This window comes from Glycine max, chromosome 5 (genome assembly GCF_000004515.6).
Source record: "Glycine max cultivar Williams 82 chromosome 5, Glycine_max_v4.0, whole genome shotgun sequence".
Lineage (NCBI taxonomy): Eukaryota > Viridiplantae > Streptophyta > Magnoliopsida > Fabales > Fabaceae > Glycine > Glycine max.
In genome coordinates, this window is record NC_038241.2 from 2,834,397 (window position 1) to 2,848,290 (window position 13,894).

Genomic DNA, 13,894 nt, shown 5'->3' on the forward strand with positions numbered 1-13,894 from the left:
CAAAATAGATCCAAGGTGGAGTTAATCATCTCGAATTGAGGCTCCTTGGCCTTAGCGGATAGGAGAATATCATCTGCAAAAAGCATATGGGATATTTGAGGATCACCTCTAGAAATAGACATTGGTTCCCAAACGTCATCCTTTACAAGTTGTTGGATATAAAGTGACAATCTCTCCATACAAATGATAAAGAGGTGGGGTGAGAGGGGATTTCCCTGGCGCAAACCTCTAGTCGAGCTAAAAGGCTCAGTTTTAGAACCACTCCAAACAAGACAGATGGAACAAGATTTGGTACACCACATAATGAGAGAAACGATAATAGGGGAAAACCAAAGCCCAAAAGACCCCTCTTCAAAAAATCCCAGCTAAGCCTATCATAGGTTTTCTCTAAATCAATCTTGAAAGCAACATGACCCTTCTTAGATTTGGAACGATTCATAAAATGGATGAGCTCCTAAGCAACAATAGCATTGTCAGTTGTGCACCTCTTAGGCAAAAAATCCCCTGAAGAGGACTGATAATCTCCTCCAGAAAAGGTCTGAGACGATGCACTAGGACTTTAGTAATAATCTTGTGGGTAACATTACAAAGGCTAATTGGCTTGAAGCCCTTAAATTGTTTAGGATGATAAATTTTCAAAATCAGGGCAATAAGCACTTCCACAATACTAGCTTCATAAAACCCATTCACAAAGGCACCACGAACCAACCTCCATAAATCCTTTTTAATGATGTCCCAGTATTTCTTAAAGGAGAAAAGGTTGAAAACCATTTGGGCTACGAGATTTAAGGATTTCATAATCATAAGTGCCTCTTGATCTCTTCCAAAGTAACCTTAGTTGTAAGTAACCGTGTAGCTTCCTTAGGGAGAGAAGGGATATTGCAGTTAGGAAGTTAACTACCATGGTGATAACAAGGCAAGAAAAACAACTTACGAAAATAATCCCTAGACTCAGTCTAAACTAAAAAATATCACTGCACCATATTCCAAACGTAAGCTGAATAGTGTGGATGGTGTTGTGCCTTCACCTCACCACAGTCTGGGTATGGAAAAACTTGGTGTTGCGATCCCCTGACTTGATCCACTCCTCTCTAAACTTTTGAAACCATAGGATCTCTTCCCGCTTCAAGACATCCTTATACTCAGTCTAAAGATCAACCTCCAAGGCTAGCATGTCAGAGGAATGGTTGTGGTCCAACTCCCTTTGAATACCCCTAACTTTAGCTTCCACTATTTTCTTCCTGCGAAGATATCACCAAAAATGTGATCATTAAACCATTTAGATTTGAGCCTCATCCTATCAAGCTTTCTGCACACTTGATGGTCAGAAACATTCCAAGCTTCTTGCACAATAGCTTGGTAGTCCTTATGCCTGGACCAAGAAGCTAGAAACCTGCAGGGACGTTGAAAGATATGAGCAACACTCAAACAAACACATTAAAAAAAAAATAGAAAACTACTTATTTTATTAAAATAAACATTTTTTAACAAATAACTTTAAGCAAATTGGACCAATAAGTGATAAGTGAGACGGCTTTGAGATATATAATAACTTTATTTGAGTCAAATAGTGTTGAAACTCCAAAGTAGAAGATACATGTGTTTGTTGATGTGTTGGCAACTATGACTACTAGTATTGAGGATGAGTTTGTGATGTATGGTTTGAGGCATATAGCTTAGGGTCTCTTTTCCTCGTTTAGTTATTTTGTAATTCTTTCCTTTTCGATAGGATAAAACATGGATTTTGCGTTGAAGCGGGGGCTAAAAGCAAAAACGTGGGCGTTTAAGTCCCCTAGTTTGATGGATGGATCCACGTTAGCAATCTGAGATGGAGGTGGTGGAGCATAGCAGAGCAGGGGGGTCCACTCTGGAAAAATATAAAGCAGGAGAAGCGAACAGCGGGCCCCGCTCCCGTGTTACAGTTTGTGATTGCGACATGGTAAAATGTATTGTTATTACGCGGAGGGCAATCTGGTCATTCCCCTTCACTTCCTAACAGACACATACAGCTCCCTCCCACACTGTGAGAAGACGAAGAAAGAAAAAACAGAAACAAACTCCCATCATTTCTTCACTTCTTTCTGTTGTTGTTGTTGTTGTTGTCCGTGTTCTTCTTCTGGTTGGTCTCACAACTGAACCACCCAAAACTCACTCTCGGATGCATTAGACAACAATGGAGGATTCCGAGGTAAACTGTTCAGTTCCGTTCCTTTTCAACTGCTTCTCCCGCCGCCAACCGCGGTTTTTGTTTTCTTTTTCTGTTGTTGTTTTTGTTTTGTATGAGGAACATCATCGATTCCGTTTCTTTTCTCTGGGGAATGGGGATGCGTTGTTTGTGATTGGCGCGTTTGGTGTTTTGGGTTTTCATTCCGTGTTTTTGCGTTTTTTATCAGAAATTGACGGCGTTGAAGAAGGCCTACGCCGATATCATCCTGAACACGGCGAAGGAGGCGGCGGCGCGAATCATGGTGTCGGAGCGGAAAGTCACGCGCTTTCAGCAGGAACTTGTTTCCACTAAGGAAGAGGCGCTTCGGATGCTTCTCAGACTCAAACAAATGTTCGATTCTAAGGTTTGACAATCACTGTCTCCCAAAGGGGTCTTTTTTTTCCTTTTTTTTTTTGCCCCTTTTCGCTTCGTTTTTGTTTTTCTTGGAGTTGTTCTGTGTTTGATTCTGAGTTTATTACCCCACTTGTGCTTTGTGACGTTGGTTTCGTGTGTGTTCTTTCTTACTTAATTAAGAATGTTTCGAGATTTCCGTTTCACTGGGTTGATTCAGATTGCTGGCTAATTGCTTGCATCATTATGTGGAGTTCAATGTAAAATTCTTAGCAAATAGGTGGGAGGAAAATAAAAGAATTTTTCAGATAATGGAGATAGATTATTTCTTTGTGGAGTACTTGAAACACCTTACAATTGATTAAATGTGAGCTGCCTTTGTAATGGTTATGCTTGAATGACAGTATTATTTAAGTTTAACTTGTGATTCCATTGATATCGTCAGTGTTAGAAATTTTGGATATCGCTGATCAAGAGTTCTTCAGAATTGTCACACTGTTGTGGTCTTTTAAGTTTTCAATCATTAATTCTTACTGTTTTTTTCATCTTTGAAACAAAGGGCTGTTTAATTCTTGTTAAGAATTAAAAGGACTGAATGTATTTTTTATGTGACATTTGTTGTGGTCATTAAAGGAATGCAATCAAATATATGTTTGAGAAAGTATGTGATATAGTTGTGACTTGGTGTCAGAGGGATCAACTGGCACTTCTGCAATTGCCTAACTCTCCAACTTACATGTACATCTGGTTTGAGAATGAAGCTAAGTTGTTTGTGACTGTAGGCAAAAGATTATTGCTGGATACTTTTCATGTTTGCATATTTTTGCATGCTAAACTTGTTCCATAGCTGTAGAATCCTGTAAAGAAATATACATTGTATAATTGTTTCAGTTTTTTAATCGGCATCCTCAGTCCGTATGGTAATTGTCTTACAATTAGTCCATAACGGACTGGGTTTGATCCTGCTAAAAGAGCATGCGAAAAAAATTTGTTTCAGTTTTGTAGCCAAAATTCAACTCTCTTATAGCAATGCAATATTGCAATTGCTTTTCAACCTTGGGAGATTACTACCATTATAACACATGTCACATGCTCACATAACAGTTATTAATATGCCACCCAAGCAATGGAGTGCTATAAGTAAATCATTTGTCTTGTCTCTTATCTCCTACTGTGTCTGATTAATGGCTATTTTACAGGTCAGTGAAGCGGAGCTGATGTCATTGAATCAGCAGAAGAAGATTGAGGAGCTTGAAGCTCAGCTCCAGGAAGCTGAGGAAATAGTTAGAGATCTAAGGGCAGAGTTGAGAGAAACCCAGGCTGAGCTGGAGAATGTGACAAAACACCAAATGCAACCCCTAGTTGAACAAAACACAGAGGCTGAAGTTGCAGCTCAGGAAAGTTTTCTGCAAAAGAACAGACTTGATCCTTATGATGGATCTATATATTCTGCACCTGGTTTACAGTTTGAATCTGTCTCTATTTCTGAAAATAGGAATCCGATTGTAAATGGATCAAATGATAGCAGTAAGTTCTGTGGGTCACATGATCATACAAACAACTGCTACATTCATAATCCAGATTTTGCATCCATAGTCATTAGGAGGAAAGAGCCCAAGCTCTACAGAAATGGTTGCACTCAGAGAATACATGCATTTGAAAGGAGCCTTTTTGATGGAAATATGTCTGTTTCAGGAAACTTAGATAATGTACAGAATGAAAATTTAGTCAGTGTACATGAAGAAGGTAAAACAATGACTGTATCAACTAATGCCAAAGCTGATATTATTTCTGAAAAGGAGAAACCAGATGAACTTAAAGTGGTGAAAGCAGTTGCTGACCTTGTCAAAGTTCCAGTTCAAAGAAAAAAGAGAAAATTTGGGAAAAGGAAGGCTATTATTAAATCCATATTACATTCTAACCAGGTTAAGGAAACAAATAAAGAATCACATCTGTCTTGTGCCAAAGATTCTACACTTGTATTGGATAACGATGACCCCTCAAGGGTGAGTTCTTCTATGGCATGTGAAAATGAAGCTCAGAAGGATCTAATGTCTCCTTTTGCTGATGTACCGACAGACACAACTGCAACAAATGAGAAATCAGGACCTCATAGCAATGCTGAAAATGGGGAAGTATTTGTTAAAGCTGGCAGTGCTTGGAACATAACTAAAGATGACAAGGAATCGTTGGATAAATCAGATTTAACAAGACAAGAGAGTTTGTCTGCTGAAAGTGTGGAGGTTCCGGCTTGTAAAGATGTTGAGGCATCTAATGGGTCACTGGATAAAATGGATTCAAAAGTATCTGATTTAGATGAGAAGGTTTCTAATCGATCTACAGGCGATAAGTTTAAGTTCACATTCTGTAGAAAGCGTAAGAAGGAGGCCATTAGCTGTGATGATGTAGATTGCTCTCAAGATAATACCAGTTCAAAGAAAAAGTGTGGAGAGAAGCAAGATGATCATGTGGAGCCTCAGAAATCTTGCACAATGACTGAATCATCTCGGGACAGCCGACGACTAGCACAAGTTGCTCGCCAGGTAGGTGATTTGTTAATGGTTGTTTCTATCTTTCACTGTTTTGAGCATGCAATTATGCATGTTTCTCTTTGCCTATCCATGTGTGTACAAACTATGTGATTGTGTATCAGTGTTAAATAAACTACTTCTCTTTTTCAAACATGGTCATAGCATTGTAGAAGTTATGTTGCTAGTTGCTGACAAGGGTGATTACCTTGACTGATCTTATAAATTTTTGGAATACCTAATTAGAAATATACACATGTTTCTATAAGTGGTAATTTTGTAAGACTCTTATTATACTCCTATGTTTGGTTAAGAAAACTCTTGAGCTGATGATTGATGATCGTAACTTTATTCAAGTTCTTTTTGAACTACTGTTGAATTCCCTAGTTATTCCTCAAGTCCTTCCCATTCTCTCTTTCACTAGCCACTGATCTCATTTTTTATGATTAGTGTGGCATTCCAATACACAGGCTAAGAATCGTGAATTATGGTAGTATGTATAACTAGAATTTTTTTACATTATGATGGTTGAATCACTTGAACCTAGCTGTATACAAATGTCATTGCAATGTTGTGCTCATCATGTCATATTTTGTTGGAGTGGCCATTACAGCCCACTGTTGCTGCAAATCACAGCTCAACTCCAATGACAATAACCCCACCTCAACTCTAGCTTCGCGTTCTTGCTTGTGACCATTTGTACTTCCACCTCCTTCTCTCTGAGCCGACATGCCACCACCTCCTCTGCCATGTTCAATGCCCGCTGCAGTTGCTCTCCCTGATATTCTCACACAACAGTCATCATTCCTTTCACTCCTAAAATAACTAAAATTTCTATTGCAAAAATTAAAATAAAATCCCCTTTTTTTATTTCACTCTTTCTTCATTTTATTAAATTTAAATTGAAATCTGAAAGGAGGAAGATTTGGTACATGGGCTTGGAGTAATTGATCAATTTCATCACATAGAGTGAGACCCATGTTGCTTTTGCTGCTATTTTGAGATTGATTTTGATGAAGTTGTAGTCTTTGTTGTTGTTGTTGTTGAAACTGTTGGTATGATTTTGTGCTTCAATTATTTTGATTTGGTATGATTTTGTTTTTCATTTTTTCTGATTTGGTAAAATTTTTGTTTAGAATGGTTTTCTTTTAACATGAATTCTGATGTGTGGTATGAATTCTGGTTTAAGAGAATCTGGTGCTTGGTTTCAGCAGTAACTTGAAGAGAAGGGGGTGGAGAAAAAGGGGTTTAGTTTAGGAGTGTAAACCCCAGGAGAGATCTGTGTAATTTACTCTATAATGTATTATCTTACCTAAGCTGACCTTGGCACCTTGCTCTTCAATATTTGTTAGTGAAGATTGGGTTTTCCCCAAGGGTTTCCAGAAGTTCCTGTGTTAACTTTAAAGGTTTTGACACCAATAGAGATGCTAAGAGGCTTTAGCTTTATTCCCTATTTGCAGTTGTTTGGTGTATATTGTTGGGAAGAAATTCTAGAGTGACTCACTATGGTGTTGCTGCTCAAGTTCATTTTTGGACTGAGTAGCCCACTTAGCTTCTTTGTGTTGTCCTGCCAGTGAAATTTTCAGGAGGTGTCTTTGGTAGATTTACAGAGATCAGCGTGCTATGTTACATGTATATCATGTTCTTAATCTTTTTGTTTCCCCCCATTTCATTCTTTGTTTAGTTTTTAAGGATTTCTTATCCTCTAGCATATGTATCTCTCCTTTTTGTTTATTACAAAAAAATTCTGTCCACCATTTTGCTTTGAATTCCTAGCATTGTTTAATGCTAGCAATGATTTGGGTTCATTCTATTTCTATGTTTCTAGCAATCTATTCATTTTTTATTATTACTTTTGTGTGAAGTATGGACCTCCAAATGCACTAACCTTCTTTATAGTTAAAGTAGTCGTAGATTCTCTAGAGTAGCATTGAAATTTCCACTTTACGTATTTTTGCATTTTCTTCCCCAAAATGACCTTGGCATTTGGTTCTACATTATATTCCCATATAATTGCAATTAAAATAGAAACTCTGCTATCAGGCTAGAGATTGAGATTGTTTGTGCTAATCATTCTTGTAGCGAACTACCATAAAAATCAAATACTTGTCTCTGATTCTGACATATCTGATTGTTGAAATTTTTATGATGGGTCCCTTATTTTGCGGAAGCAAGCTTCTCATTGACTTTGAATTAAGTTCATCTAACTACTAAAGAGTGAATTGGAATAATTCTATTTAAAATCAATTTTGTCAACGTTCATCCAAACACATTCTAAATGACATCACAAAACAAGGTTTGCTTGGTACTACTAGAAAGATATTTTGTCTTCTGAAAAACTATTGGGATAAAGCTAACATATTTTTTCAATGTTGTTGGCAGCTCATATCTTTGTCTGAGAAGAAATGGTGGCAGTAGATTCATCTATTTACTGTGATGAGTTGGTTGGATGGGAAGAGACTCAAAGCACAGTCCAATGCGCTATTGTTTCCGGAGGTGGCGCTTTTTAAGGATGCTTTACGTTGATGGAGCGTGTGTTAATAGTAAATTATTACTATTATTACTATAACTATAATGTATATCAACTTTTCTTTCATCCTTAGCTTAGAAATTTCTAGCATTATATCATATAAAACATAAATTATATATACTATTGCTACCCTTTTCTGGGGGTCTTGTTTGCAATACAAATTTTGCTGATGATAATATTTTATATTGCTTGCTTTTTCATTATTTTGCCTTACAAGAGTAGGTGCCCTTTCATTTTCCTTTTTTCTTTGTTTGGCTATTTTGCTTTAAAGTAGTACTGTACAATCAGGCTGTGTTTTGCTGATCGTTGCTTATAACAAGAGAATCAATAACAAGGTAGAGAACGGGGTCTGAAATATTTACTCGAGTTGGGGTGAGATTTCAGCAGGTTTGAATCTGTTCATTTTTTTGTTTTTATGAAAGTAATTGTGATAATAATGACACCCGTGAGTAAAAGTAGAAATGAATCGAGTATCTCCTGTAAAATTTTACTGTGTCAATTGAAGAAAAGAAAATGGGAGAAAACAAAATTTTAAAATTTGAATTGAAAATAAAATAAGAGGAAAGAAAATTTTAAATTTTTGTCTCTACAAGTCAAACAATTTTCTTCTTTTTCTTTTATTTTTCTCTTCAACCAAATAAAAGAAAATGCATTGATATTCATGTTTTTTTTTCTTTCTTCCAAACACAACAGTAGACTCTTGCAAGTAAAGTTTAAACTTTTGAAATACATCGAATTAGCTTTTGAACTTGTCAGTACTAGACAGTTTAATCTTTAAAATTATAAAGAGTAAATTTATTTTCTAAAATTATTAAATATTGATCATTTTAATCTTTATATTTGTAATTTAGGTATTAAACACCAATAGCTAAGATGATGTTAATTTTAAAAATCTAAATGATACTTTTGTAGTTAATAAAATTAAATTTAGCAGTACTCATAGTCTTAAAGACCAACCTACTTTATTGTTTAAACTTTAAACAATTTATACTAGATATCGATTTATTCATTTTATTTTTTTAATGCTTTTAATGGATTAGGAGTGAAATGTGTGAAGGAAAGAAATAGAAAAACAAAAAGAGATAAATAGAATAAAGAAAAAGTGTTGTTTGAATCATAGTTGTCAATCTTAAATAGCAAAATGTAACTAACTCTGGAAATTCTATAGTGGGATGACTACTGTTTTGAATATTATAATATAAATATACATGCAAATACTAAAAAAAAATACAAAACAAAAAAAATCCAAAATTAAAGAAATTCACGATAAATAACAGGTCATAGTTTTACACACACAATCGCCATTGATCTAGGAATAATAAGAACATAATATGAAGTCAAAAAATGAAAAATGATGGCAAAATTAATAAAAAGAAGAACATAACAATTATATAAAAAGTAGGAAAATGTGAATTGGGAAGTCAGTCAATAAGAAGAAAAAACAAACCAGGGATAGAAAATAGTCATGTGAAGTTTGAAGGAATAGAAGTCAAAACAAATGCAACTTTTTGTAGAATACTTAATCCAAAAAAACCCAAACAATCATGTTTCAGGGGCACAAATAGGTTTTTAAAGTCTATATTTTGGCAATGTCATTATACAACTATATAAAGTCTTATTTCATTGGATGAGGTTAGTTACATAGACACATATTCAATTGCTCCTCTCACTTTGAATCCCATAGCAACCTAGGGATGCTACACTATCGTGCTATAGAGCTACTATTTATGACTTGGACGGATAGAGTAAGAAAAGAAATGAAAAAAAAAATCCTCACTTATTTGAATGAGTCAAAAAAGAGTGAATAAAAATTATACAAAATATTTTATCACTACATTATTTTTCTTGATATAAAATCATCCATTTATTTATTATTATTATTATCATTATTAGTATTATGTTATAAAACCATTTATCTTTTAAAAATAAAACAAAAGCATTTGACTTTGAGTGAAATAAGAAAAAAATTGCTCAAAAACACATAGAGAGAGATAGGACAAGAGGAAATATAAGTGATTAATATAATTGATGATTTAACGCGCAAGAAGAGATATATAAATAATAATAACAGGTATTAAGTAGTTGTTTTTTTTAATTATTTAAGTGTTCAAATATCAGATCCAATGAATTTTTTTTTGAAGGCAAAGAACAAAAGGCCAAGAGAAAGAGATTACACAGACTCAATTAAGGTAAGAACATCAACCCTTGAAGAGTCCAACACAAAGGGAGGAGGGGAATTGTAAAAACAATTTTGTTGCTTAAAGACATCCCATGTTTGGCCAATACATCTGCATGACAGTTGTTTTCCCTAAGAATATGCTTGAAAACAAAACCCATTTGAGCTTGAGAGATATCGTGAATAGCTTTTACAATTGGATAGCATGCATTCTGAGTTCCACATTCTGTATTAATAAGCTGAATTACTTTGCACTTCAATCTGCATGTATCCATGTTCCCTTGCTAACCTGACCTCATTCAAAATATTACTCTTTACTCTTCAAGGATGACTTTCACGAAGAATTAAGATTTAGGAAGGAACCTATTTCCTTGCCGGTATTACTGTAAATATCCTATTTTCCTTTCCTTTCATATTTAAACAAATAAAAAAAGTTAATAACTTTTATCTTACTTCCATCTTTCCTATTTCTTTCATCTTAATTCTTTTTAAACAGAGTGTTGAAGTGTAAAGAAAAGGGGGCCTCATTAAAATAAGCCCATGGCACACGTGTTTTAACTTATAGTCAAAGATGACTTGCAGAGAAAAAAAAACCCTGTGCTAACCCACTTTGATCATTATTTGTAGCTAAACAATTCCCTTTTGGCTACCTATACCTGCCTAATTTGAATTTCAGCTGAGAGTTAAATAAAATTTGATGAAAAATTATTTTCACCGAATTCAGATATTATTAAATAAATTCAATCTTAACTTGATTGTATTAGTCTCTAATCATTTGATTATTTGTTTGTTTATCCATTTGCTAACGAATATTTATGCCTTCAAAATGTGTGCTTTGATCATCCAGGTCCAAGCCACGCCCTTGGCCTCAGCTATACTACTACAATCTAAAACAGATCCAGTTTCTTTGTAGTTAAATTTTAACACGTTTAATGCATTTAATAATTGGACGCAACATGGCTGTACATTTATTTAACAGTTTACCATTCGTCACATCATTTACTACAACAAATACTATGAATAATGATAATTTTTATAACAAACAATACTCAAGTTTATGTTAATTAAAAAGTTAGAGTTGGAAAGTTGAATTTTGACACAACAAATAGTTTTATTTAGTAGTTATTTGAATTACTTTGTTTTAAAAATATTTTACATTTTTATTAATTATTAAATTATAAAAATATTACCTTATATCTAATTTGAAAAACTTTGCACATATAGAATACTTTAGGGTATTACTACTTACTAGTTATTATTATATATATATTTTTGCAAAAAAAAAAAAAAACACAATTTTAGGGTATAGAAATACGCAGAGAATAGAATAGAGGGGGAAGTGCGGAAACCCTAGTGGTAGTGGAGTTGGGTGAGAATGGGAATAGCAGGTAAGGTTGGGGATTATGCTTTCAAGGCATTCACCGCCACTCTTGGAGTCGCCACTATTTACCTCACTGCAACCTTCTCTGTCAACGTTTACAGAGGCCTCTCTTGGCACAATGCTCAAACCGTACTCCTCTCTCTCTCTCTCTCTTACTCTGCTTATTTACAATTACTTGCTTCGATCAATCTAATTTGGTTCTGTTTGTTGAATACCTTTCGATTCAATCCATCATTGTGTCCAATCAATAGCACTCCCTGCTTCAATTCGTTGCTTCCTATGCGCTGTTTGAATGAGTGTTGGTAAAATTAATTTTGAATGAAATTGATTTTGGTTAAAATTGATTTTGAAGTTTTGTGTTTATGCTTAGATTTTTCATTATAAAAATAAGTTAGGAGTAAAAATCAGTGTAAAATCTTTTATTCAATGCAAAAGTTACCAAAGTTACTTAAGCTCAGAATCAATTATAATGTCAGATTCAATTATTGATTCGAAATTTATCTAAAATCAATTTTGAACTCAAAATCAATTCTCCAACTAGCATCGCGTTGTGTTAATGTGTTCGCTTTTCCTCGATTGTTCTTGTTTTATGCGATTCCTGTTTATTCAATTTCTGAAACGTATTTTGTAGCCTTTTGAGAGTATGGAGTCGCATAAATTATTTGTTGCTTCCTATTGTATAATGCTGTTGTCTATTCAGATTAATCGTTAATTGATTTTTTTACATTTGTCTCTGCAATGCGTCGTGTAATGATTGTTGTGGTTGAAATCTTGAATCTCGTTTCAAGTCTGCGCTATTTTGCTTTGTTTGGCTGTGTTTTTATCGAATGTTGGCATTGACAAAGTGTAGAATAAGGTCTTTGTGTTGGTTTGATATTATGGATTTTGTTATAATGTCTTTGTGTTGGCATTGGCAAAGTGTAGAATAATGCAATGTGTTGTGTTTATATTATGAATTTTGTTATGGTGCCGTGATCTTACTGTCCAATGTACTCGAGCAGATATATCTTTACGACTTCACTTAATGTTTGATGACTTTGTTGCTTTTGTGCAGAAACTTGACAAACAAGATGCTGATGAGCAAGCACCGTGACTTGATCTCATAAGCCCACCATCTTAAATTTCAAATCATGTTGTGTAGAAATATAATGTGAGTTTCTTTCTTACAATTTTTCACTTAATTAGCCAATAATTAAATGGAAAATCACGAGTAATAACCTAGTAAATTGGCAAAAGTAGATTGTGGTTTTTGATAGATTGTACTTATACATTATTATTTGTTTACGTGTTATATGGACTTCCTGGAATCGACTTCTGATCATATACGACATACGATGGTAGACAATGAAGTTATATTAAGTAGGGGGTGTCAATCACCCTAGTTACTGGTGAATTATTTGAGTTCAGCTCATTAATACCTCATTATAAACAAATAAACTAAAGCTTTTAATTAGGTTTGATAGTTTAAATGAGTATAATCTGAACTTTGTAGATTTTATATTTATATAACTCTCGTGCGCGCGCGCACATATATATATATAGAGAGAGAGAGACTATTAGATCATATTTGAATGATCAAGATTACAGGAAAAATGAACATGACTTTTATAAGTGTTTAGCTCACCACTAACTAAATTTTAATTTTTACTATTCATGTATGAGTCAAATTCAATTATTCAAGTTTTGAAATTTTTAACTAAATTATTTAAACTTTAATTTGGTTCAGTTAAATAATTGAGTCGAATTTGAGTATTTCTTTTACAAGTGAAGCTTAAATAAGTGTCTTGCTTGATTTATTAATGGTGTGTTTTTGAAGAGGTTATGTGTATCTTATTTGAGTTTATAACGAACACTTGTGAAAGTGTTTAGGGGAGTTTATAAAAATAGCTTATGATATATTCGGAAGCTGCTTTTAGCTTATTTTAGTAAGTTATCCAAGATAAGTTGTAAATAAAACTTACAACTTATATAAAAATAGTTTAACATAATTTCTTTTTCAATTATAGAAACAACTTTATCCATAAATATTTATATGATAAAGTTTAATTAAGATCCAACACACTAGTATAAAGAATGTTTCTTTTTTATATATAAAAAAGTATTAAGAATGTTGATCGGCTATTTTGTAGTCTAGTTTATTGGAGATGGAAAAAAAGTTGTCTTTCTTGTTAAGCTCTTGTGACTTTTCTCTCATGGATTTGTTGCTTTAAATTTTTTTGGACAAAATTTATATAAAGCTTTTTTGCATTTTTACCATCAACTTTTATGATTATATGATATGATGACACATTTTTTTATTCAAAATTGTTACATATATTTAGTGTAAGTTATTTATTATTGAAAAAATATATCTGTATCATTATTTGAATGGAGGATTTGATAGTATGGATACATGGAACTTGATTTAAGTTTTGTCCAAACTTTTTTTTCATTGCAGTTAAAGTTGTATAATTCCATGTAATGAGCCGTTTCTCGGATTGACTTCAAATCACCGTTTATCTATTCCGGTTGTAACAGCTTTTCGTGGCAGCATTTAAATTTCAAATATTTTTTTATGCATTTTGTTAAACATACGCGTTGTATGAATCTGTTATGACTTATATGGGTCCATTTGTTCAAGTTTTTTTTATTTATTAAAAAGTCACTTCTTTTTTAAAAAAAATAATCATTTTTTATCTGCTTGTATATATTCTCCTAAAGTTAACTACTTTTAAGTAGAGTA

The 13,894-nt window shown here is 33.6% G+C and overlaps 1 protein-coding gene across 1 annotated transcript; it reads left to right on the forward strand.

Annotated features, from left to right (window-relative positions):
* The first annotated feature begins 1,972 nt into the window (after positions 1 to 1,972).
* LOC100783348 (uncharacterized) lies at positions 1,973 to 7,798 on the forward strand. Its single transcript, XM_003525068.4, has 4 exons — positions 1,973 to 2,188; positions 2,394 to 2,570; positions 3,757 to 5,100; positions 7,468 to 7,798. The coding sequence occupies exons 1-4, from the start codon at positions 2,174 to 2,176 to the stop codon at positions 7,501 to 7,503; spliced, it is 1,572 nt and encodes a 523-aa protein (XP_003525116.1). The 5' UTR covers positions 1,973 to 2,173; the 3' UTR covers positions 7,504 to 7,798.
* Positions 7,799 to 13,894: the final 6,096 nt, after the last annotated feature.

Excerpts from the sequence above, each read along its gene's own strand:
- LOC100783348 (XM_003525068.4), top strand. Across the intron at positions 2,571-3,756 it reads AACAAATGTTCGATTCTAAG|GTCAGTGAAGCGGAGCTGAT; the intron begins GTTTGACAATCA and ends GCTATTTTACAG. Across the intron at positions 5,101-7,467 it reads TAGCACAAGTTGCTCGCCAG|CTCATATCTTTGTCTGAGAA; the intron begins GTAGGTGATTTG and ends TGTTGTTGGCAG.